Source organism: Leptonychotes weddellii, chromosome 4 (assembly GCF_054177405.1).
Source record: "Leptonychotes weddellii isolate Sample4059 chromosome 4, ASM5417740v2, whole genome shotgun sequence".
Classification (NCBI taxonomy): Eukaryota; Metazoa; Chordata; class Mammalia; order Carnivora; family Phocidae; genus Leptonychotes; species Leptonychotes weddellii.
The window spans coordinates 84,019,668-84,042,768 of NC_138372.1; the positions used below are offsets into that span (position 1 = coordinate 84,019,668).

Below are 23,101 nucleotides of genomic sequence, written 5' to 3' on the forward strand. Positions count from 1 at the left end.
AGAGGGCAGAGGGAGAAGCAGACCCCCTGCTGAGCAGGGAGCCCGATGCGGGACTCCATCCTGGGACTCCAGGATCACGACCTGAGCCGAAGGCAGTCGCTTAACCAACTGAGCCACCAGGCGCCCCATAAATAAAATCTTAAAAAAAAACAAAAAACTGCTGGGCGCCGGGGTGGCTCAGTCGGTTAAGCGTCTGCCTTCGGCTCAGGTCATGATCCCAGGGTCCTGGGATCGAGCCCTGCGTCGGGGTCCCTGCTCAGCGGGGAGCCTGCTTCTCCCTCTCCCTCTGCTGCTCCCCCTGCTTATGCGCGCACGTGCGCTCTCTCTCTGACAAATAAAATCTTAAAAAATAAAATAAAAAATAAACAAACACCACTTTAAAAAATTTATTTGCACAAATTGTGTATATTTGCTGGATAGAGGAAACAGGTCTTTTTTCAAGTTCTCAAAATGTTTGTAATTCCAAAAAGGTGAAGTCCATGGCTTTAAAGAGGGACACGCTGAAATAGTTCTTGCCATCCAGGCATTCATAGGGTTAAAGCAGAGCTAACATACACAGAGTAGAATAAATATAATGATAGTTGATACCTTTTTTGTTGGGAACAGGTCAAGGGTTAGAGATAGTAGCAGGATGCTTGGGGGTGGGGAAAGTGGAAAGAACGCTATGTCTTAAGTGGAGTCAGAGGAAATTACGACCTCATTTGTGGAGGATGGGTGCACGGAGAAGGGGGAATTCCAAAGGTGGAAGGCCTTCATTGGAGGCAGATATTAAGAGAAGATGCAGAGAAGGAATTGCAATAAGAGTATGAAGGCACTGTCCCAAGCTTTCCTATGTTTTGCTTTAATCCTTCAAGAGTAGAAAAACCACCTACACAGTCAGGATTCTGAAGCACCTGGAAGGTGGCGGGTTTCAAGAACTTGTGCTAGTGGTGGTTAGCCTGCAAGATGCTCGTTCCAGCTGCCCGCCCTCCTCACTGATCTGCTGGCCGGTCCCCTTCCTTATGCCCTGCCCCACAGTGTGGGACCAGTGGCTTCTCATAGCACCAGGGAGAGGTGCAAAGGGGATATGTGAGCGGGGCCTTAGGGACTGGAAGCGAAGCAGAGGGAACGGCGGGTGTGCTGGATTTTCTACTTCCCCCAGTACCTGTGTTGTGCTGTAGCCCAGGGTCTTGGGGGTCCTAGGGTCATGAGCAAGTGGTCAAGAGCTCTGCTCTCTCATGTAACTTCACCTATTTGTCCTTACTTTTGCAATTTAGAAAAGGGATCGTCCTCCTGCAAAGTGCGCCCAGCCTGCACCGACAAAGATTACTTCTATACTCACACAGCCTGTGATGGCAATGGAGAGGTGGGTGGCACGGTCCGGGAGCCCCTTTGCCCGCTCCTTGGGCTTTACCACATTTGGAGTTCCAGAGGTCAGTGGGGCCAGCACCGGAGAAAACCCCACAGACCTCCACAGTGACCCCCGGGGGGGGACGGCGGGGTGGGGGGCAAAACGAGATGGCCTCATTCATTTTCAGGTCAGAAACTGGTTTTGCCACATTTGTTCCGCTGCTTATTCACATGTGCTCTGTTGCAAAAAGCCATTGCGTTTTCTTTTGCTTGGTTTCTTCTGTTCGCTTAGCCCCTCTGGGCCATGACTGCCTGTCCATGCCCACTTATTTCCTCATGGAACTCATCAGACCTGTCCCCTTGGCGCTGCTTCTGCCGGTTGGCCGAGGGAATTAATTCCTACTTCCTGGCTCACTAGAGAATGGGCTGACTGTTCGGTCTCTGCTGGTTCCTTCTTTCCCCCAGGCTTTCTGCCTCAGAGAGACTTTCCTTTGTAGTCTGCATCACCTCTGAGTCAGCAGGCGTGATTTGAGTATGAATGCTGTGCCAGGCCTTGTGAGGTGAGGAAGGCTCCTGCCCTCAGGGAGCTCACAGTCCTGCCAGGGAAGGTGAGGGACAAGAACAGGAGGAGGATGTGCAGGGGACTGAGGGAAGCCGGGAGAGGAGTGACCAGGACTGGGGGGCCAGGGAAGGCCTTTCAGAGGAGGTCATATGTTCATTTCAACAGTCAGTGACGGTGCCAGGCACCCCGCATAGAGCAGTTAACCAAACGGGGAGCTTAATTCTTGCTGGAGAGCAAGTGGAAAGAGAGACAACAGGTAAACCACAAATTAGAGTATATCAGATGGCAGGAAGTGGAAGCAAAACATTAAAAAAGGATCAGGAGACAGAATGACAGAGGGTGGCGATGCTATTTTAGAGAGGGTTGGAATGACATTTGAGGACGGAACATTTGAACAGAGACCCGAGTGAGACGAGTGGCGGTCACAGCGCTTTCCAGGCAGAGCGCATAGCAGGTGTGGAGGAGGGCAACTGGTGCCCAGCGGATTCGAGGAACAGCAGAAAGTGAGCTGGGATGGCTCTGGGGCACAAGTGGAGGGATTTGTCTTAGATCACACATTATGGATGAATTGTCTGTATCCCTAAACCACAGCCTCTCAGGAAGGTAGGAGTTGGGAAATCTGCATTCGGCATTAAGCATAGGCTTGGCTATTAGGATGCATAAGCGTTTGCTGGTTGCTGGTTGGATGGCTGGATGAATTCTCCTTTTGCCAAATAAGCATGGGATAAAGTCCGGTCCTTAGCAGTGATTGTTTTTCATAATCATCTCTTACTCCCCACCCTCCCCCACCCCTCTCCCCCAGCAGCCGAGGGAGAACGGCTACACATCTCATCATTTTTACCTTAGACTTAGCCGTGCAGTGTTGGGGTTCAGTATGACCTGGTAAAAATTATCTTCATTTTCGTGGCAGCAGTTGACTCACTAATTAAATGGGGACACTTAATCCTGCTCCTCTTCTCCCCCCTCAGCATAACACGTGGCTGAATGTGTCTGTCTTTGCTTCCTTCTGCACCAGTCTCTTTTTTTTTTTTTTTTTTTAAGATTTTATTTATTTGACAGAGAGAGACACAGTGAGAGAGGGAACACAAGCAGGGGGAGCGGGAGAGGAAGAAGCAGGCTTCCCGCAGAGCAGGGAGCCCGATGTGGGCTCGATCCCAGGGATCATGACCTGAGCCGAAGGCAGACGCTTAACGACTGAGCCACCCAGGCGCCCCTGCACCAGTCTCTCCCCATCCTCTCCCAGGCTCTGGCCAAGGCCCTCTAGATCCGTAGTGAGCTCCGCTGCCTGCCAGCCTGGATGTCTGCCCTTCCCTGAACAGCCTGGAGCCTCTGGATGCTCAGTAGGGCCAGAGCCAGGGCTCTGCCTTGCAGCCCCGCCGAGGCTCAGGGGAGGAGCCCTGAAGCGGGAGTGCACATGAATATGCATTCATCAGGAATGCCTTCCAGAACTCTCATGATCTGTGCCTCACGCCTGCACTGGTTCCGCTCAGTCTCATGATTTCACTTTGTCTTCTAAACTGTATTTTTAAATCAAGGGACGTAACTCGAGCCAACTCCTATGATTGCCCTTGTGGCTTTTGCTGTGCCTTAGTGGTTCCCCAGGGACCAGGTTGGCCGGTTCACTGGAGCTGCTGCATGTGCTGCTCCAAGAGATGGCCCAAGTCAGTGTTCCTGCTCCCCAGACCCTTCTTGCCACGAGACTCAAGAGGACAAGCTGGGCAAGAGTGCCCAGGTCACAGCACAAGCCCGGGGCTCTGGCCATTGGCTGTTCTTCACAGGGAGGAATCTCTTCATGGCAGAGCTGCAGGGAGGGGAGCCCCAGGACCCAAGGCAGCACAGACTCCTCTTAAGACTTGTCATCTCTTATGCTGAGTACAATGGACAGATGCCTTATTCATCCACCTTTTCACATGCATGGCAGTGCTGCCCAGATCGTCATCCCTCCAGTGTAATCCACTCTTGGGGATTACACCTTTCATCTCTGACTTGGCCCAAGGGCCACACAGGAGGTTTGCACCTGCTGAACCAGGAGCGTCCCGCAGGTCATTCCTTCCATATCCAATACCTCCATCAAAAGAGTAGGGACTGCTCTAGAGAGTGACAGACACAATGTTTCCCTTGTCCACTGATCTGATGGCTGACCGCTCCTCTTCCCATTTTCCCCCAGCTTCATCGAGATATAACTGACGTACAACTTTGTGTAAGTTTAAGGTATACGGTGTATTCATTTGATATATATTGCAAAATGATGACCACTGTAGCATTAATTAACACCTCCACGATATCACATAATTACCCTTTTATTTTCTGGTGGTGAAAACATTTAAGATTGACTCTCTTAGCAACTCTCAAGTATATACAGTAGTACAGTACTATTAACTGGAACCACCCTGATGCACTTTAGATCCCCAGAACTTATTGGTCTTATAACTGGAAGTTTGTACCCTTTGGCCAGCATTGTCCCTTTTGCCTTGATGTCCCAGAGAACACAGTGTCCATCTGCCCACACGGATTGTTCTTACGCGATTGTTGCCCTTGCTAGATGGTGAGCTCCTTAAGGGAAGGAGCCACATCTCATTCATCGCTGAGCCCCCAGCTCTGGCACACAGATGTAGTAGGCTTTCTATAAATGTCTACTGAATAAATGAAAAAGCAAAGAAAATACTTGGAAGACAAACGGGGACATCCCTTTTTATGTTTTGGGATTTTCATCAGCTAATTTTCCTGTGACCTTGGTAGTCATAAGACGCTACACTGGAACCGAAGCTTTCTCTGGAGACAACTGGTCCTTCCCCTCTCTCTGTCACGCATGTCCTCGCTGAGTATATCCCTTTTCATCCAGTCACATTCAGCAGATATTTATTGAGCACAGCTGTGTGCCAGCTCTGGGCTAAGAGAATGGGATACACTGGTGACCAGAAGGGGTCCCCTGCCCTCACGAAACTTTCATTATAACCCAGACCCCCCTACCCCCACACTCTCAAGGTAAATTCCTAAAGATGTGCTAAATCCTGCACAGGCTGAGCCATTCTTAATGCATTTCTGCAGACACAGCTCATGTACAAATGGGCCCAGCCGAAAATCTGCAGTGAGGATCTCGAGGGGGCCGTGAAGCTGCCCGCCTCTGGCGTGAAGACCCGCTGCCCGCCCTGCAACCCAGGCTTTTTCAAAACCAACAACAGCAGCTGCGAGCCCTGCCCTTACGGCTCGTACTCCAACGGCTCCGGTAACCTCTCTATCTGCATCCTGTCCGTTCCCACGTCGCCCACTGGGTGGGCCGCGTGGGCACTCAGAGCGGCCAGCTGAACGTGCACGCTGTCCTTCCCAGGGAGGCAGTGAGGGCCGGGCCACTCTGCGGACTGAGTTCAGGAGGAGCGAGGTCAGGGTGGGCCCTGCCTGTAGGTCGGAGTCACGCTGGAGAACGGCCTGCCTCCCTCCCTCTTCCGACTGCAACTGTGACTCAGGCCTCACGTATGCAGTCCTCACCACAGAGGCTTCCAGCATGCAGCAGGGATGCTAACTAGAAGGTTTGGGGAGCGGGGATGGCCAGCTTGACATGATCGGAACCATAAGCCATGCTGCAGAAAGGTGTGGGGAGGATTTGTGTACCTATTGATGTAAATGAATTTACTGATAATACCGCGGCAAATAATATGAACCATATGCATCAGACTAGAAGATCCATTTAAGTTTTTTTATTATTATTAATTTTATTTTATTATGTTATGTTAGTCACCATACTGTACATCATTAGTTTTTGATGTGGTGATCCATGATTCATCGTTTGCGTGTAACACCCAGTGCTCCATGCAATACGTGCCCTCTTTAATACCGATCACCGGGCTAACCCATCCCCCCACCCTCCTCCCTTCTGAAACCCTCAGTCTGTTTCTCAGAGTCCATAGTCTCTCATGGTTCGTCTCCATTTAAGTTTTGAAGTGAAAAATTTGGTGGGGCAAGTATGGTAGCTGGAGTATTGGAATTAAGGGTCAGGGTTTATGTCCTGCGTTTGTGAAATACATTGTCAGAATGTTTTCCAGTCGACTTGATCTAACCGTGCTACAGTGCTGAGCATTACCCCCCTTTGGCTGCCCACCACTGTTGTCACTTGTCCGTGGGACAGCAGCTCCAGTCGGGGTTGCTGCAGCCTCCTTGCTGAAGGCATGGATCTTGTGGTTCCCCCAGATTGCAGCCACTGCCCGGCCGGGACTGAGCCAGCCGTGGGATTCGAATACAAATGGTGGAACACGCTGCCCTCAAACATGGAAACCACCGTTCTCAGTGGGATCAACTTTGAGTACAAGGGCATGACCGGTAAGTGCCTTGTCACTTACTGTGAGCTATCAGCTCCCTGCTGACCGGGAGCTCTCCTACTTCACATTTCTTCATAACAGTGATGTCTGCAGAAAAATGAGCTAATCATGCCATGCATTCTCTGGAAAGTTCCACTCCCCGTGGACCTTTATTCTGCCAGAGCTTAGTTTTAGAGATAGAACCAGAGCTAGAAACAATGTGCACCCACTCCAAACGGCTTGCTCTGAGAGTTTCAGAGTCTTTGACCAAAGTAGCAGGATAAATAACATGGTTTGGTTTTGGCGGTGGTTCTGGATGCCTCAAAGGACAGTGTTCTCTCTCTCTTTCAGAGTGTCATCTGGGTGCACGTTGGCCCTAACTCTCCCCTCTCCTTTTCCAGGCTGGGAAGTGGCCGGTGATCACATTTATACGGCTGTTGGAGCCTCAGACAATGACTTCATGATTCTCACTCTGCTTGTGCCAGGATTCAGGTGAGGGATACAAAGCTAAGGGGAAGCCCATGCTACCTTGACCACATCCAAGTCCCACATAGCTTGGAATGGTGTAGAGGAGAGGGCTTCTGGCGTGTGGAAACATGAGTTCAGAACAGAGGAGAGCAAGGTAATGCTCTGACAAAGTTAACCCAAATACTAACATGGCTTCTTTGTTGCTGCCCATGCCGGTCGACCTCCTGGTGGCGCTCTCTCCCATCTGGCTTCTCTCATCGATTGGCCACAAGCTATTCAAATTCTTCCTCGTCATACCATCAGATAAAATGTTACAACAACAACAACTTTTAAAAAGAGGGCCAGGGGCGCCTGGGTGGCTCAGTCGGTTAAGCATCTAACTCTTGATTTCAGTTCAGGTCATGATCTCAGGGGCGTGGGATCGAGCCCCACATTGTGCTCTGTGCTCAGTAGAGTCTGCTTGAGAGTCTCTCTCTCCCTCTGCCTCTCCCCACTGCACACTTTCTCTCTCTCTAAAATAAATAAATAAATCCAAAATAAATAAATTAATTAAATTTTAAAAATTAAAAAAAGAGGGCCAGAACCCATTGACAGTTCTTCTTTATTTGGGAAAAGAAGACTGAGATGGATTATTCTTTTTCTCATATTGATCCCCATATCCCAAGAAGACCTAGGATGTCAAGCAATGTGTTTGCCATTAAAATAAATACTACAGACAGTGTGGTATGGTGGAAAGAACACTGGACTGAAGACAGAACACTTGAACTTCACCACTTACTGGCTTTGTGAACTTGGGAAAGTCACTATGCTCCTAGGCTTCAGGCCAGATAGAGCTGGGACTGGTGGTCCTTAGGATATAAGCAAATGGCCAAGGACAAAAGAAAAGCCATAGGTGGATTTCCAAGGCCAAAGTGAATTCTTCTGCCCATATGCGCTTTCAAGATGAGGGGGGACCACTGAATGGGTTTCCCTATTGCCCGTCTGGGTTCTCCTTTACCTTCCTCAAGCTCCCTCCTTTCCATTGCTGGCACCGTGCTCAGCCCACAGTAGTCGCTCAAAAGGTATTTATTTCCCTTCTCTTAATTTACACTACTCAGAGATGAGAAGTTATATCCCATTTGCAAGGTGAGCAAATTTTTTAGGCTTTTGGGGGGGGTAAATTCCCAAAAGTACATTTCAATTTGCAAAGCTGACTGCTGTAGTAAAGTGCTTCCTCACCTCCCCTACTCACCACCCCTCCCCCACCTGCCCCCCTGGGCCTGGCTCTCTCTTTCCCAAAAGAAGGACCAGCCTGAGAATTTGGCTGAAGAGATGACAAATTGAAATATCTGCTCATTCGACCTGAGAAAAACTCCCACCACCCCAGAGAGTGAGCTGCTAAGTGAATGTAGGTAATTTACATCTTACGATGGTGGAGCTTCTCAAACCTTGACGTGCTTATGCATCACCTGGGAATCTTGCTAACGTGCAGATTCTGATTCAGTGGGTCTGGGGAGGGGCCTGAGGTCCTGTGCCTCTAATAAGCTCGGGTGAGGGCAATGCTGCTGGTCTGAGGACCCCACTCTGCTAGTGAGAGTATAGAGCATTTTACAAGCACTCCTGCATCTGTTATGCCCTTGGATCTCACCACAGTGATGGAAGGTAAATAAGAAAGATATCATCACCTTCATTTTACAGATGAGGAAACTATAATTTGGTCACATAGCTAGGTGGCAGAATTGGACTTAATCCATGCTTTTTCCAGCATCCTCAGAACTTAACCCTATCCCACAGCAGACATTTTGCTGCTGTCTGGGCCCTTCAGTAAACACTGCCTGGTCTCTGGAACTGACTTCTAGTTTCTGCCCCACAGACCTCCACAGTCAGTGATGGCAGACACAGAGAATAAAGAGGTGGCCAGGATCACATTTGTCTTTGAGACCATCTGTTCTGTGAACTGTGAGCTCTACTTCATGGTGGTATGTTTCCCTTTCTTTGTCTGCTATGGGGCTTCCAGGGACTATTGGGAGGGTTGGCCCCCCTCTACCCCTTTGGTGCATCAACATAACTGACAGCCCCGTTTATAGTAATTTCACAGAGGAAGGGGCCAGACTGTCCATCAGGGACTTCACTGTTTAACATGGGTCTGATCGACTGTGATTGGCCCCTGGGATGGCAGCAGTATGGGAACTCTGTCCCCCACTAGCCACCCAGCCGTTGTGCCTTCTTCACTTGTCTGTCTTGGGTTCAGGGTGTGAACTCTAGGACCAACACTCCTGTGGAGACATGGAAAGGTTCCAAAGGCAAACAGTCCTACACCTATATCATCGAGAAGAATGCTACCATGAGCTTAACCTGGGCCTTCCAGAGGACCACTTTTCATGAGACGGTAAGCTCCTCCCCTTCTCCAGACCCCTAGCTCCCAGGAGAGACCTCTGAGCCAGGATGATTCCTAGCATTAGCTTAAGTATGAGTGTGAGGTTCAGAACCCAAGGGTTAGAAGGATCTGAAGGAGTCAAGCACAGAACTGCCTATTCCAGCCCCTGAGAAGCACCCAGCCTTGTCCAAATGACTTCCCAGGAAGATGAAACTCTAAGTTCAAATACATTTTTTTTCCCTTTCACAAGAAGAGACCTGCTTTTTGCATATAACGGTATCTACTGCATATTTCTCCCATGGCACTTAATATTTTTATTCAACATTTAGAATGGGTTTGTCTTGGTTTAATGTGACACACAATGTTCACAAAGAGCAACTCTTTAGTGAGTAAGAAGAATAGGATGCTTCTAAGATTTTTCTCAAGTATTATAGGGTAAAGAGGGTTAAGTAGTCATTTGCTATTTCTAGAGAACTCAATTGCTGTTGGCATCTCAGGCCTCTGCCTTCTCTCCTCCTGTTTCCAGGGCAGGAAGTACACCAATGATGTCGCCAAAATCTACTCTATCAATGTCACCAACGTCATGGATGGGGTGGCCTCCTACTGCCGTCCCTGTGCTCTGGAAGCCTCTGACATGGGCTCCTCCTGCACCTCTTGTCCTGCTGGCTACTACATCGATCGGAACTCAGGAACCTGCCACCCCTGCCCCCCTAACACAATCCTGAAGGCCCACCAGCCTTATGGCATCCAGGCCTGCATGCCCTGTGGTCCAGGGACCAAGAGCAACAAGGTGCCAGCAACGTGTCATGCATCCTAACCTTGGCCCTCTGAATGGACCACCTCAGAGGGTGCCAGGACCTGGGTGGGGTTCTTGAGGGGCTGATAACCAAGCATTCCCTGTAGTTTACTCCCAGGTTAGAGTCCTTGAGGATACCAGCCCAGGCTTTGACTGTGGAGGGCAAGTTCTTAGCTGTAGAGGTTGGTTTTCAGGGTCTAGGCCTCAGTCATGGACAAGTCTCATTTTCAAGGGATGGGTTAGGGAGATCTGTGACCCTCTGATCCAGAGGGTTATTTGGCATCTCTGCAGAGACCTGAAGGGAAGGAATAAGAGCTCGGGCTCACATTGAGCCTACTTCAATCCAGCCTATTGTCATGGGAGTTGGCCCCCTCTCCTTTGGGAGAGCAACTCACCTTTGCTGGGACATACAGTTAACTGGCATTGCTGTCTTTTATCCTAAAGGGTTTTTGCTAAAGTAAACTAACTGTACTGTTGTCCCCATGTACTTTCTGAAGCTAAGAAAGTACTATGATGAAAAGCTCTTAGGTATTCATTAATGCTTTTTGAATCAACTTGTATTTTACTTATCACAACCGCATCAACACACAAATATCTGTGAGGCATTATTTACACAGTCTGCAAATGCTGCTCAGTTTAGCTGTGCAGTAAATGCAACAGTTCTGCAGACCCCGGGCAACCTCTTTTGGGCGCCCTAGACTTTTCTGCAAACTTCCTCCCCTGAGGCTCCCTCTGCTGCTATGGGAGGGAATGACAGTTGCATAAGCTGTGCTGAATGGGTTTCCTAAAACGGAGTAAGGGGTTTATGGGGTTTATGGGATATAAATCCCCCCCTTTTTTAAGATTTATTTGTTTATGCCAGAGAGAGAGAGAGCGCGAGCACGAGCGTGCTCAATGGGGGGGGGGAGGGGCAGAGGGATAGGGAGAGAAGCCGACTTCCCGCTGAGTGCAGAGCCGATGTGGGGCTCCATCTCTCGACCCATGAGATCATGACCTGAGCCAAAACCAAGAGTCTGATGTTTAACCAACTGAGCCACCCAGGCGCCCCTAAATCCCTGTTTGGAGCTCAGTGTCCTGCAGAGAACCTGGGAGAGAGGAGCAAGGCTTCAGTGAGTTTTAAATGGGCACAGACAAAGGCTTGCAATTTCTCTTCTGCCATCCCGAACACCCTTCTTCCAGTTAGCACCTCCATGTCTTCTGCTTAAAAGCAAGAAGGGCTACCTTGTGTCTTGAGAGAGTTCTATCATCTAGGCGTAGGGACAAAGCTTTAAATCTGACCGAATTCCTTACCGAGATTCGGGTTTGTAGATTATATATGTGCTAACAGGTGAACTGTGGGATGTACATAACCCCCACTAGCTCATTTCCCTTATTTTAATGCCCACCCAATCCTTACGTCCACTTCTCTCTCTCCTGGGCTGGACCAGGCTGGGGACAATAGCTCCCACTCTCCACTCTGGTCCCCTTAAGGCACGGCCCGCACAGCCAACCTGACCGATCCTTTCCCCTCAGATCCACTCTCTGTGCTACAATGACTGCACCTTCTCAGTCAGCACTCCGACCAGGGTTTTGGACTACAACTTCTTGGCTTTGGCAAACACCGTCTCTCTGGCTGGAGGGCCAAGCTTCACTTCCAAAGGGCTGAAGTATTTCCATCACTTTACCCTCAGTCTGTGTGGAAACCAGGTAAGCTGTGTGAGTGCTGATGGTGTCATATTGAAAGGGGACCCCAGTGGGTCAGAGCCAGAGATGGACACAGGAACAGAGCTGAAAAGCCAGGCAGCAGGCGACTGAGAAAACTCCAGCGTTTCTAAGGGATGATTATTCTCCCTGAGGACCTTTTCCTCTAAAATTAAATCATTTGGATTATAAACATTTAGGAAAGTAAAGGTGTTTGAGATAAGATATATTCATTTACTCTTTCCTGACTTTTGTTCTTTCAAAATGAATATATAAAAGCAATGCCAGAGGAAGATTTTTTCCCCTTTAAAAAGCAGTCTTCGCTAATCATGGCATTTGTCATTTGTTTTCTAAAGGCTGGGTAAAATAAACTGTATGTAGTTCATCTCTAAGAACCTCTGCTGACAGTTTAAAAAAAAGTAGTGTGAAAGGCTTTATAGGATATGCAAAGAATGTTACCTTTAGCCATTGCATGCTGCTGTAAATGTGTTGGATGCAAAATGCAAAGACAGAAATGTAAAGAGTAATCACAGCACTACTGCACTTAACTAAACTACAAACGAGCCAGGATTAGCAGTCAGGAGAGAGAGTTTCAAAAGTTACAAAATAAAGGGCATCTTGAGCCTTTAGTCTGTGATCCTGTGTGGTAGTGAGACCTTTACACAGCACAGCTTCTACCACCTTCTGGAGCATGCAGAAAAAGGTGATTTCTGTTTTTATAGAGAACATGCCAAGAAATAAACTAATCAATGTTCTATGACAATTATATCTTCATAAAAAAAAGAAACTAATCTATGGAAGATTAAAGATACATGTCTCTATCTGTTTTTATTTTTATTTTTATTTTTTTAAAGATTTTATTTATTTGAGAGAGAGAGAGAGCGAGCCAGAGAGAGAGCACAAGTGGAGGGGAGGGGCAGAGGGAGAAGCAGACTCCCCACTGAGCAGGGAGCCCCATGATGATGCGATGATGCGGGGCTCAATCCCAGGATCCTGGGATCATGACTCAAGCCGAAGGCAGATGCTTAACCGACTGAGCCACCCAGGCGCCTCTCTATCTTGTTTTTACAAGTCTTTGAAGAAGTTCAAATGAAGCTTCCAAAGTGAGTTAGTGATGATTCAGAAATTGAGACTGATTAAAGCAAGACCAATGTAGCAAAAGTTTCATTCAGTGAGTTGGGAGAGAGATGAAGACGGGGAATTTGGAGGGATTGCCTTTTTTGGTCTTTGCTCCTTTATTCTTTTCAGAAATGCTTCCTGCCTACTGTCACACTACCGACTGTCAGTTCAAAGACAAAATAGCTCTTTGTTTTCCCATAACGTAAAGGTTTGATTCTCTTCTCATGTCCCTTATTTCTTACAATCTAAAAAATAAACTAAGAATCACCAGATTTGGCAACTAACATAACTTCATTTGTCATACAGTTTAGAATATTGAAAATCTTACATTGTAAGTGCTTAGTACACTTCCATTTTTAAACATTTTATTAAGCTTTTAATTTTAATTCCAGTATAGTTAACATACATTACTACACATAATGTAACATAATGTTACATTAGTTTCAGGAGTACAATATAGTGATTCAGCACTTCCATACAGCACCCCGTGCTCATCACAAGTGCCCTCCTCAATCCCCATCACCTGTTTCACCCATCCCCCTACCTACCTCCCCTCGGGGAACCATCAGCTTGTTCTCTAGTTTAGAGTCTCTTTCTTGATTTGCCTCTCTCTCTCTCTTTTTTTTCCTTTGTTTGTTTTGTTTCTTTTTTTTTTTTTAAAGATTTTATTTATTTATTTAATTGACAGAGAGGGAACACAAGCAGGGGGGAGTGGAAGAGGGAGAAGCAGGCTTTCCTTGGAGCAGGGAGCCCGATGTGGGGCTCGATCCCAGGACCCTGGAATCATGACTTGAGCTGAAGGCAGTCGCTTACCCAACTGAGCCACCCAGGCGCCCCTAGTTTGTTTCTTAAATTCCACATACGAGTGAAATCATATGGCATTTGTCTTTCTCTGACTGGATTATTTCACTTAGTTTATACTCTCTAGCTCCATCCATGTTGTTGCAAAAGGCAAAACTTCGTTTTTTTTATGGCTGAATAATATTCCATTGTGTATATACACCACATCTTCTTTATCCATTAACTTATCAATGGGTACTTGGGCTGCTTCCACAATTTAGCTATTGTAAATAATGCTGCAATAAACTTAGGGGTGCACATATGCTTGTGAATTAGTGCTTTTGTATTTATTCTTTGGGTTTAGTACACTTAAAGTATTAAACAAATGATTTGATACTGGCAAACAAGTTATATAGTGATATTCCATAAATTTAACATTTTTGAAGGAACAATATCTCAATATTTCCTCTATTACAAAATCTCCAGGAAGAAGGAGTCTTATTCCTACCATTTTCCAGAGTTCTCTACGGTGAGGGTTGTTACAGAATGTTTTATTTCTTGTCACGTTCTCTATATAAACACGGACTTTCTTCTCTGGGTACATTTTTTTTTTTAATGGATTAGGTTCCAATTATTTCTAAGATGTCCTATCTCAAGGCAGGGAGGGGGCTTGTCGTGGGTTCTGTTTTAACTGCTAGGAATCTGTCTGGAGAGTGCTCCCACACAGAGAGGGAATGTGAACCAAGCCAGATGTTCAAAAACTTCAGGGAGTAGTTCAGTATCTATCTAGAAAACTGGCTAGGATAAGGAAGACCCTTAACTGGTGGGCTGGTAGATTAGAGCTCCGGATCCTCTGCCGCCATCACAACCCTGCTCATATAAGGCTCCCACGTGACTCCGAGGAAACAAAAAGGCTTGCGACCCCTGGGCCAGAGTTCCAGAAACTAGGACACCGAGGCCTTATTTTTAGCTAAAAAAAAAAAAAAAAAAATGTGTCTTGTAATCAGATCTGGGATGAAATCATTCCACTGCAACATGCCACTGGAAGGCTGAAATTTCAGATGTGAAAGCAATGTGCCCTCTTCCCCTTTGGGAATTCTGTGACCATTCCCTCCTTCCCACTCCTTCCTCCCCACGTCCCCCAACCCAGGGGAAGAAAATGTCCGTGTGTGCCGACAATGTCACTGACCTTCGGATTCCTGAGGGTGAGTCGGGTTTCTCCAAATCCATCACAGCCTACGTCTGCCAGGCGGTCATCATCCCCCCAGAGGTGACAGGTTATAAGGCTGGAGTGTCCTCGCAGCCTGTCAGCCTCGCCGACCGACTCATTGGTGAGTGACCCAGCCGCTCCAGCCTGTTTGAGTGAGTGTGTGTGTGTGTAAGACAGAGTGAGGCTACTGGGCTCTGGGGGAGAAAGGCCCCAGATGAGGGGCCCACCCTCTTGACCTCTGTTTTCTATTCCATCCTGGGGGGGGGTGCCAAGTGCCCCCTGGGGCCTCTGACAAACTTCAGTTCACCCTTTCATGAGCCATTCGGGGATGTGAGGAGATGGAGGAAGGTTGGATGTTGGCAGGTATTGAAAGAATTGAAGTGGTTACCGGCTCATGGTACTAGTGACAACTAATTAGGAGCTCTAATTTGGCAGGGGTGACAACAGATATGACTCTGGATGGACTCTCCTCCCCAGCTGAACTTTTCCACCCGGAGTCCTTGGGAATACCGGACGTGATCTTCTTTTATAGGTGAAGATGAGAGACCAGGCCGATGCAAGGGAAACCTAGCCCCTCCATCGTTTCTGGTGCATCCCTCTCTCCAGCCACCTACACTTATCAAGCCAGAACATGTCCGATGTCTAGCAGATTCACCCAGCAATGACAGCTACAGGCTGGGAGTTCACTGATCCCAGCTTCTGGGGTATTACTGGGGCAGGTCTGCCCCGGAGGCAGGGAGAAATATGGGATTATCTGTGGCTGACTTCCCTTCCTGCCCTAGGAGACTCCGGTGTTATGCCTATGTTAACCTTTCCTGGACCAGTGCCTTTCCCCTTGACCAGATCTCCCTGATCCCCACTCTCTCAGTGTATAAACCAACGCGTGTGCACTCCCAAGTCCTGACTTCCCCAGCAAGGAACTTGTTCCATGTTGACCTCACTTAGTGGCTCTCCAATGAAACAGGTGAGTGACTTCTTCCCCACCGGGGGCTGGCTTTCTCTGCAGGTCCAATGATGTGACCCAGTCCTGCAGTTCTGGGAGATCGACCACCATCCGTGTCAGATGCAGTCCACTGAAACCCGCCCCCGGAAGTCTGTCGCTGCCGAGGTAAAGGGGTGTAACAAGGTCTCCCTTCTTTGGACTCATTTCATCCCAAGAACCAAAGAGAAAACAGTCTGAGAGCCATTAATGGGCTCTTGGGGACACAATCATGATGCAAATTCTCAATCTCCAGATGTCAAGAGTAGGGCAGAAGGAAGAGTCCAAGCTACTCTCACATTCCCATACCATTATGGGGACAGCGGCACAGCCAAATGGTTATTGGACTCATGTCCTCCACTTACTAGCTGTGTTATTCTGGATACATTTCTTATCTTCCCTGGTCTTCTTGTTCCTTATCTGTAAAATGAGGATAATAAGAAGTTCCCTCAGGGAGTGGTCGTGAGGATTCAATGAGACCATGAGACGTGTGGACTTCTTATGGTGTCTGGCGTGTACTTGCGATTATTAGGAGGAATAACGGTTTTAGGAATCTCTCCACAACCAAAAGACCCAATTCTGAGTTTAATAGCTGAGTGCACTAACTCGAGGATTCTGGAACCAATTTGATTACAGTACCCTTCCCCCGCCTCCTTTCCCCCCCCCCACATAACCCCAACTAACATGTTGAGGGGCACTAGTGTCTTGAGGAAGATGGTTTGGGGAACGCTGTTTCTAAATAGCAGCTGCTCAGGGAGATGCGGAGCAACACAAGATATTTTGACTCAGCAGGGGTGTCAAAACGTAAGACCACCGTTCTTGCTGGTGTAAACATTGCAGTAAAGTACCTAACAGATATCCATGACCTGAAGTCCATTCCTGAACCACCCCCTTCCCCCACCGCCAGGAAGCTGCATCAAAGTGGCTTTTGCAAAATGTCACAGGTCCATGGGGGAGAACAGGAGCCTCTGAGGGGTTGGCTGGGGCAGCCAGGCTACAGCTCTTCTGTATTTAGCTGTCATCTGATGTTAGCAGAAACAAACAGGCGGAGGGTAGAGAACCCGGTGGAGGCTGGGAAGGCCTCTTGTCATCAGGGACATCGGAGAGCAAAACCTGTATTAAGGACTAACTGGAAGGATCCTGGTGGGGCTAACAGTTTGGCAAGGAGAGGATGGAGCAGGCAAGCTACGAAATGATGGGACTCCCACCGGCTCTTCCCACCATCCAGCGACTAAGCACTCAAGTCTCCTTTCTGCTTTGCTAGCGCATGTTCCGATGGGACCTGCGATGGCTGTAATTTCCACTTCCTGTGGGAGAGCCTGGCTGCTTGTCCGCTCTGCTCCCCGGCCGACTACCACGCTATCGTCAGCAGCTGCGTGGCTGGGATGCAGGTGGGTCTCTCTGCTTGGGGACGTCCCAGGAGAGAAGGCAATGGGATCTCTGAGTTCCTCGTTTTCCTCCCCAGCAGAAGACTACTTACGTGTGGCGAGAACCAAAGCTGTGCGCAGGTGGCATCTCCCTGCCTGAGCAGAGAGTCACCATCTGCAAAACGATCGATTTCTGGCTGAAAGTGGGCATCTCTGCGGGCACCTGTGCTGCCATCCTGCTCACCGTCCTGACCTGTTACTTTTGGAAGAAGAATCAAAAGTACGTGCTGGGGTACTGGAGCGTGGGGATGGACAGGGTTGGATCGTTGCAGCGGGAGGAGAACATCCGAGAATTCAAGCCAGGAGGCTTTTCTCTGGAGTTGGCCACAGAGCCTGTGACCCTGGCCAGAGGCTTGTTGAGCCACTTATCCAACGTATGCCTTGGCCGTCCTGACTCCTGAACAGGGACAGGACCACGTGGCAGTCTAGAAATGACCGTTAGATGCTCAAAGGGAAAGCAGAGGATCCTTAATTTGTTGTGATTATTAATAATAATTAAAATAATAACCGCTTTATGATTCCATTATTGCTATTAAGCTTTGAGAACACAGAAACAGCCAGCCTTAAGGGAAAAAGATCACTGAACTGGAAGTCAGGATTCCTTAGCTCTATGCCCAGAGCTCACACCATTTTGCTGTGCTTCCGTTTCCTCACCTGTGGTTACCTGCTTAGAGTCCAGCCTCTCTCCCTCCCCGCTCCCTCATTCCACATTTTGTTGTCTTATCTGTCCCATCCCCCTGCCTCGTAGACTGGAGTACAAGTACTCCAAGCTGGTGATGAACACTGCCCTCAAGGACTGCGACCTGCCAGCAGCTGACAGCTGTGCCATCATGGAAGGCGAGGATGTGGAGGATGACCTCATCTTTACCAGCAGGAAGTCAATCTTTGGGAAGATCAAATCATTTACCTCTAAGGTAGGGAGGCTGGCCAGCGCACTGAGGTCAGCCTGGAGGGCTGGAGAAGACACCAGTCCTAGGACATTGAATGGTCCCACATTGTTCAGGGACCACTCACTACTCTACTCCCCACCCTCCCTACTGTTCTATCCCCCCACCCTCAAAATCCTGGCTTCTGCCTTCTGTATTTCTACACCATTACTGTTTCCCATGGGGCCCAAGGCTGCTCTTGACCAGGCTCCTTCTCTCCCAACATGCACTCCAGTTGATGGACTGTTTGGGCCTTTTAACTTCCAGAAGGAGTATTGAACCATCCACGTTGTAAGAATCATTTCCCCTTTTTTTTGTTTTTTGGAGGGTGGGGAAGAGGCGATCTCTAGGATCAACTTCTGATAGAAGCGAGGCTCTCCTTTGACCATTGGAGGGTGCTGTCCCCTGATGTCTGGGCCCCGTCCTGTGGGGGCTGAGTCATAGCTAAGGCTGTGCTGCTCACCACTGAGCATTGTGGAGCCGGGAGAGTTGGCTCTGTATGTGTGGGTGGGTGAGCAAATTTGAAGCTCATAAATGCTATGCTGACGACACTGTCATTGGGTGTGGGGCCAGCAGACAGCATCCAAGCAACGCTTCCAGGGCCGCAGCCCTCTGCAGCCCCAGTCCGCCAGAACCCACACCTCACTCCTGCCCTGAACCAGTTCATCAAACAGGTGTGGGTGGGAAGGTGGCCACCTGAGAGGAGAGGAGTGGCGGCATGGTGAGGAGAGGGCGGGTAGGGATTTAGATTGCTGAATCGCATTCCCTTTGTGCTAACCTATCAGGGTGACTCGTGTGTGTGTGTGTGTGTGTGTGTGTGTGTGTGTGCTTCACCAATGGGAGAACAATTTACTCTGGGACCCCTGAGTCTCTCTGGGCTTTTAGAATTCAGCAAAGATGAAAAGCAGGGGGTTTTAAAGATTTTTCTTATTCTCTGACTGACTGAAAGGACCAAGAAGAATAGAGGGTATTTTATGTCTGCTTCCACAAAGCCACTGGAAGCAGGAACTCCATAAGGGTTCCTTCTGTCCCCTGTTTTCCATTTCTCACCCTTGTTCCCCAAATTGCCTGGGCGCAGCAGCCAGCTCCTGTCCCCGTCTCTCTTCCAGAGGACTCCTGATGGATTTGACTCCGTGCCGCTGAAGACATCCTCAGGAGGCCCAGACGTGGACCTGTGAGAGGCACTGCCCTGCCTCCCCTGCCTCCTCACCCGGGCACATCACCTTGCAAGCCTGTGGCGATTCGGGTGCCAGCTTCCTGCTGGAAATCTCTTCATTGTGGCCTTATCAGAAGTTTGGATTTCAGATATTTGGGTTTTTGGGGTTTTTTTATAGAGTACCCAAACCCTCCTTTCTGCTTGCCTCCAACCTGTCAAATATACCCACACTTTGTTTGTATATTACTCCCTTGCTTGCATCTTGTTTCCCACAATGGTCCAGCCACCCGAGCCATAGCTTCGTCTGCTCATAATTCGTATAGCTCTGGAATGAAAATATTTCTCTCTTCTTAAGTATAGAAACAACTTCCTCTGTCCTCTTAGTTAAGGGCAGAAGCAGCTGGAGTTTTTCTGATGATATGCCCTCAGCTCATGATCTCTCTAGGAGAGAGGTGGGTAAGGAGGGTGTTGGCGTCCTCTCCTGGACCGTCATGGTAGTCTGGATTCTTCTCTCCTGGATAACCAGCTCAGACTGAGTTTCATGGCCAGGCTGAGGGCAAGGTGAGGAAGGCCTGGGGAAGAAAAGGCTCGATAAGCACAGAGAGAGGCAATAAGGAAAGTTTTGTTTTGTTTCTTAAAACTAGGTACTTCACTCCCTTTTTCTCAGTAAGTGATAAATATTCTCACAGGAGCCAAAGGAAAAAGTGCACCAAGAAAATGCCCAAAGCCCTGGTGAACCTATTCTCTCCATTTATTTTTTTTTAAGATTTTATTTATTTATTTGACAGAGACACAGTGAGAGAGGGAACACAAGCAGGGGGAGTGGGAGAGAGAGAAGCAGGCTCCCCGCGGAGCGGGGAGCCTGATGTGGGGCTCGATCCCAGGACCCTGAGATCATGACCTGAGCCGAAGGCAGACGCCTAACGACTGAGCCACCCAGGCGCCCCACCCCCATTTATTTTTTAACGTCCCACCATCTCCCTATGACACTAGAGAACTGGGTAAGCCCTAAACACAGGTGTTCTAGCTTTCTTCTCTGCTTGCTTTTACCCACAGAGATGACAAACCTTACCAGCAAGGAAAATTTCCTGTCCTTGAGGGCCCCATTTGTAGAGGCTTGAGCCATATCATGGAATAGGGGTATCTTATTTTGAAAGAACACAAGGAGGCCAAGGTTTTAGTGGGGCTATATGGGGTGGGGATGGTGAGGGGGGATCTGGCCCACAAAGGGATGGACCCCGAGGTGGCCAGGATGTCTGCTTCTAATCTTAACTCATGTGCTCAGCTACAGAATAAACATTTTCTAGGCTGGCCAAAAACGGAATTGGCGCCCAGCCCATACCCCAGCCAGAGGACCAGATCAGTCTTCACGGAGGAAAGACTAAGGGAGTTGAACAAGATGTTTAGCAAACTGGAACACCTCACACTTTCAAGCCCCTAGCCGCCTCTTTTCCCTGTTCTCATTTCTTACGTGTGCTAAAAAATGAAAAAGACTTCTAGTCCCAATTTCTGGCAGCATCCCTTCTGAAAGGTGAGTAAAATGAGTGTCCTCTGTGCCCCTTCTCTCCACTCTGACACCCAGTATAATCGACGGACTTCAAGTAACTACAATGGCAAAACCAGTGCAAGAGTTTAAATTCTTGTTTTCTTCTTACTCCTGGTGGTTCTCCCTCCCTATCAGGCTGGCATGATCATCCCTTGGTCAAGGGCCCAGTCGCCCTTGGTTGTGCCTATCTCCTTTTTTGAGTGGCCACCTGGTGCCCAGAGGGTAGGTATAGAATGGGGATGGCATTTCAGAGTGGTTTGTCCGCCACAAAAATGGTCTGCTGGTCTGATTAGGCATTGCTCCCCCGGCAGTGGCCTTATAAAAGGGGCAGTGAGAACCGGGCCCTCCTGTGACTTCTGGTCATCAGTAGCATCACTGAAGGCAGGCAGTCCCTTTGGTTCAATAAATCTAGAAGCTTTGTTTGCGGGGGGGGGGGTGCTCCTCTCATGGGAGTCAGGCTCTCAGACCCTGTAGCGACGTTGGAATTTCTCCTGATGGATGCAGATACCTAGCTCCTGAACTCCAGCCTAAAGTTTGCTGTAGCTTCAGCAACACCCAGAAAGCATCTGCTTTCCCACTGAGTAGCTTTCTTTGTGACGAGAGCCATACGAGGTCCTTAGACTACTCTGGAAGCAGTAGGGAAAAGTAGCTACCATGTTGACTTCTTTATTCTGACATCTTGAAACTGAGTGCCCCCAGAGCAACCTCAAACTCCACTGATTTAGTCACAATGCTTTAAGCATCTCCCTTTATCTATCCCTTAGTGCACTGACTTCTATAGGTCTTCCCTGTGTCTTGCCGGGAGCTCCTGCATTATGATATCAGGGTCACCTGTTGCTTAGACATATTCGGTACTTTTTAACAGCCCTATTGAGATATAATTCACATACCCTACAATTGGCTCATTGAAAATGTACAATTCAATGGATTTTAATATATTCACAGAATTGTGCAGCCATCACCATACTCAATTTTAGAATAGACACGTTAGATTTTATATGGGAAAAGCCTTTAGCTCTAAGGCTAAAGCTCCAAGCTGCTGGGGGAGGCAGTATGGGCTCAGGAGACAAAATACTTAAATCCCATGTGGTCACCTAGAGTGCTGGAAGACACAAGGAATTCTCATCACGTAGGCATCACCTGATTTGGCTGGGAAGACCAACGAACACTGTGGTATATTCAAGGACCGGGCGATTTCTTAAGCCAAGACAATTTTTTTTTTTTTTGGTCTGACTCTACATTAAAGATAAGACTGACTATATTTATACAATAGAGACTTTGTAACAGATTTTTCAGCTTTGTTAAACTAAATTTTGTCCCATCAAGACTGCTTGGATTTCCTTCTTATTTTGCATTCCAAGAGTTTGTGGTTTGTTAGGGGGGAGGCTATGGCTTGTCACATTTTCCCCCTTTTCTTTTTTTGTGAAATAAAACATACGTTTCAAGTTGTTTTTCTTGAACACGGGTTGGGTGGCTGGATGGGGGAGTGAGAAATGGAAGTGTTCTTGAAGCTTAAGCTGAAGGTGAGGAGGATTCTGGAACCCCAAAGTGAGAAAGAAAAGAGCATGCTTCAGAGCAATAGGGAGAGAGGCTAGAAAGCCCCTCACCACCTGCTGAGGGATCAGCCAACAACCAAAGCCTGTTTCCACAGCAATAAAATACATCTAATGATGCCTTACTTCCCCAAATTGGGTGAGGATCAAAGTCAAAGTCAGAGAATACATAAAACACTTAGCATCTTCCCTCCCTTCCTTTCCACTTTAGTTTTCTCTCGGGTGATACTGAGGCCAGCCACCTCACAATGCACCTACAAAGACAAGTAAAATTCGCTTCTTTGGGTATGAAGTGGATTCTTATAGACTAGATGTGGACAAAATATTAGAGGACATCAGGACCAGTATACCATTTCCAGGGTTACCTGGATTTTCCTGTGTTAGTATTTTCCTTCACTCTAGTTGAGGGCATTTAACCCCCCCAAAAGATTTCCCTCAGCTGGTTGTTTACCTCCAACTGAGTTGTACCTGGTTGTACTGACGGTTAAATATTTAAATATCACCCCAGCTTATGGTATAAAGTCCAAACTAGAGGCAGGCACTATCCCCATTGTAATAGATGAAGAAACTGCATCTCCGCTGTGGTGTGTAAGGTCCCTAACAGCCTACCTGCCCCTCTCTGCCCACGTTGCTTCTACTCTAGCCACACTTTTTTTTAAAAAAAGATTTTATTTTTTATTTTTTAAAGATTTTATTTATTTGACAGAGAGAGAGAGAACAAGCAGGGGGGAGCGGGAGCCTGACGTGGGGCTCGATCCCAGGACCCTGAGATCATGACCTGAGGCGAAGGCAGACACTTAACCGACTGAGCCACCCAGGCGCCCCTAAAAGATTTTAAAGTAATCTCCACACCCAATGTAGGGCTTGAACTCACAACCCTGAGATCGAGAGTTGCACGCTCTACTGGGCCAGCCAGACTCCC

At 48.2% G+C, this 23,101-nt stretch overlaps 1 protein-coding gene across 4 annotated transcripts in view; it reads left to right on the top strand.

Moving 5' to 3' along the window:
- ELAPOR1 (endosome-lysosome associated apoptosis and autophagy regulator 1) overlaps positions 1-22,071 on the top strand; it is a 68,931-nt gene extending 46,860 nt beyond the window's left edge. The window contains exons 8-23 of one of the 4 annotated variants that reach the window (XM_081815593.1): positions 1,257-1,345; positions 4,940-5,117; positions 6,077-6,205; positions 6,585-6,675; positions 8,504-8,609; positions 8,882-9,019; positions 9,534-9,797; positions 11,316-11,489; positions 14,533-14,713; positions 15,028-15,124; positions 15,599-15,700; positions 16,836-16,962; positions 17,037-17,218; positions 17,747-17,912; positions 18,160-18,215; positions 19,034-22,071. In XM_081815593.1, the coding sequence (XP_081671719.1) occupies positions 1,257-1,345; positions 4,940-5,117; positions 6,077-6,205; positions 6,585-6,675; positions 8,504-8,609; positions 8,882-9,019; positions 9,534-9,797; positions 11,316-11,489; positions 14,533-14,713; positions 15,028-15,124; positions 15,599-15,700; positions 16,836-16,962; positions 17,037-17,218; positions 17,747-17,912; positions 18,160-18,215; positions 19,034-19,067 (2,114 nt within the window). In that variant the 3' untranslated portion in view covers positions 19,068-22,071. The remainder of the gene's footprint in view (positions 1-1,256; positions 1,346-4,939; positions 5,118-6,076; positions 6,206-6,584; positions 6,676-8,503; positions 8,610-8,881; positions 9,020-9,533; positions 9,798-11,315; positions 11,490-14,532; positions 14,714-15,027; positions 15,125-15,598; positions 15,701-16,835; positions 16,963-17,036; positions 17,219-17,746; positions 17,913-18,159; positions 18,216-19,033) is intronic. The other 3 variants (XM_081815594.1, XM_081815595.1, XM_081815596.1) reach the window with 3 other exon arrangements.
- The last annotated feature ends 1,030 nt before the right edge of the window (positions 22,072-23,101 follow it).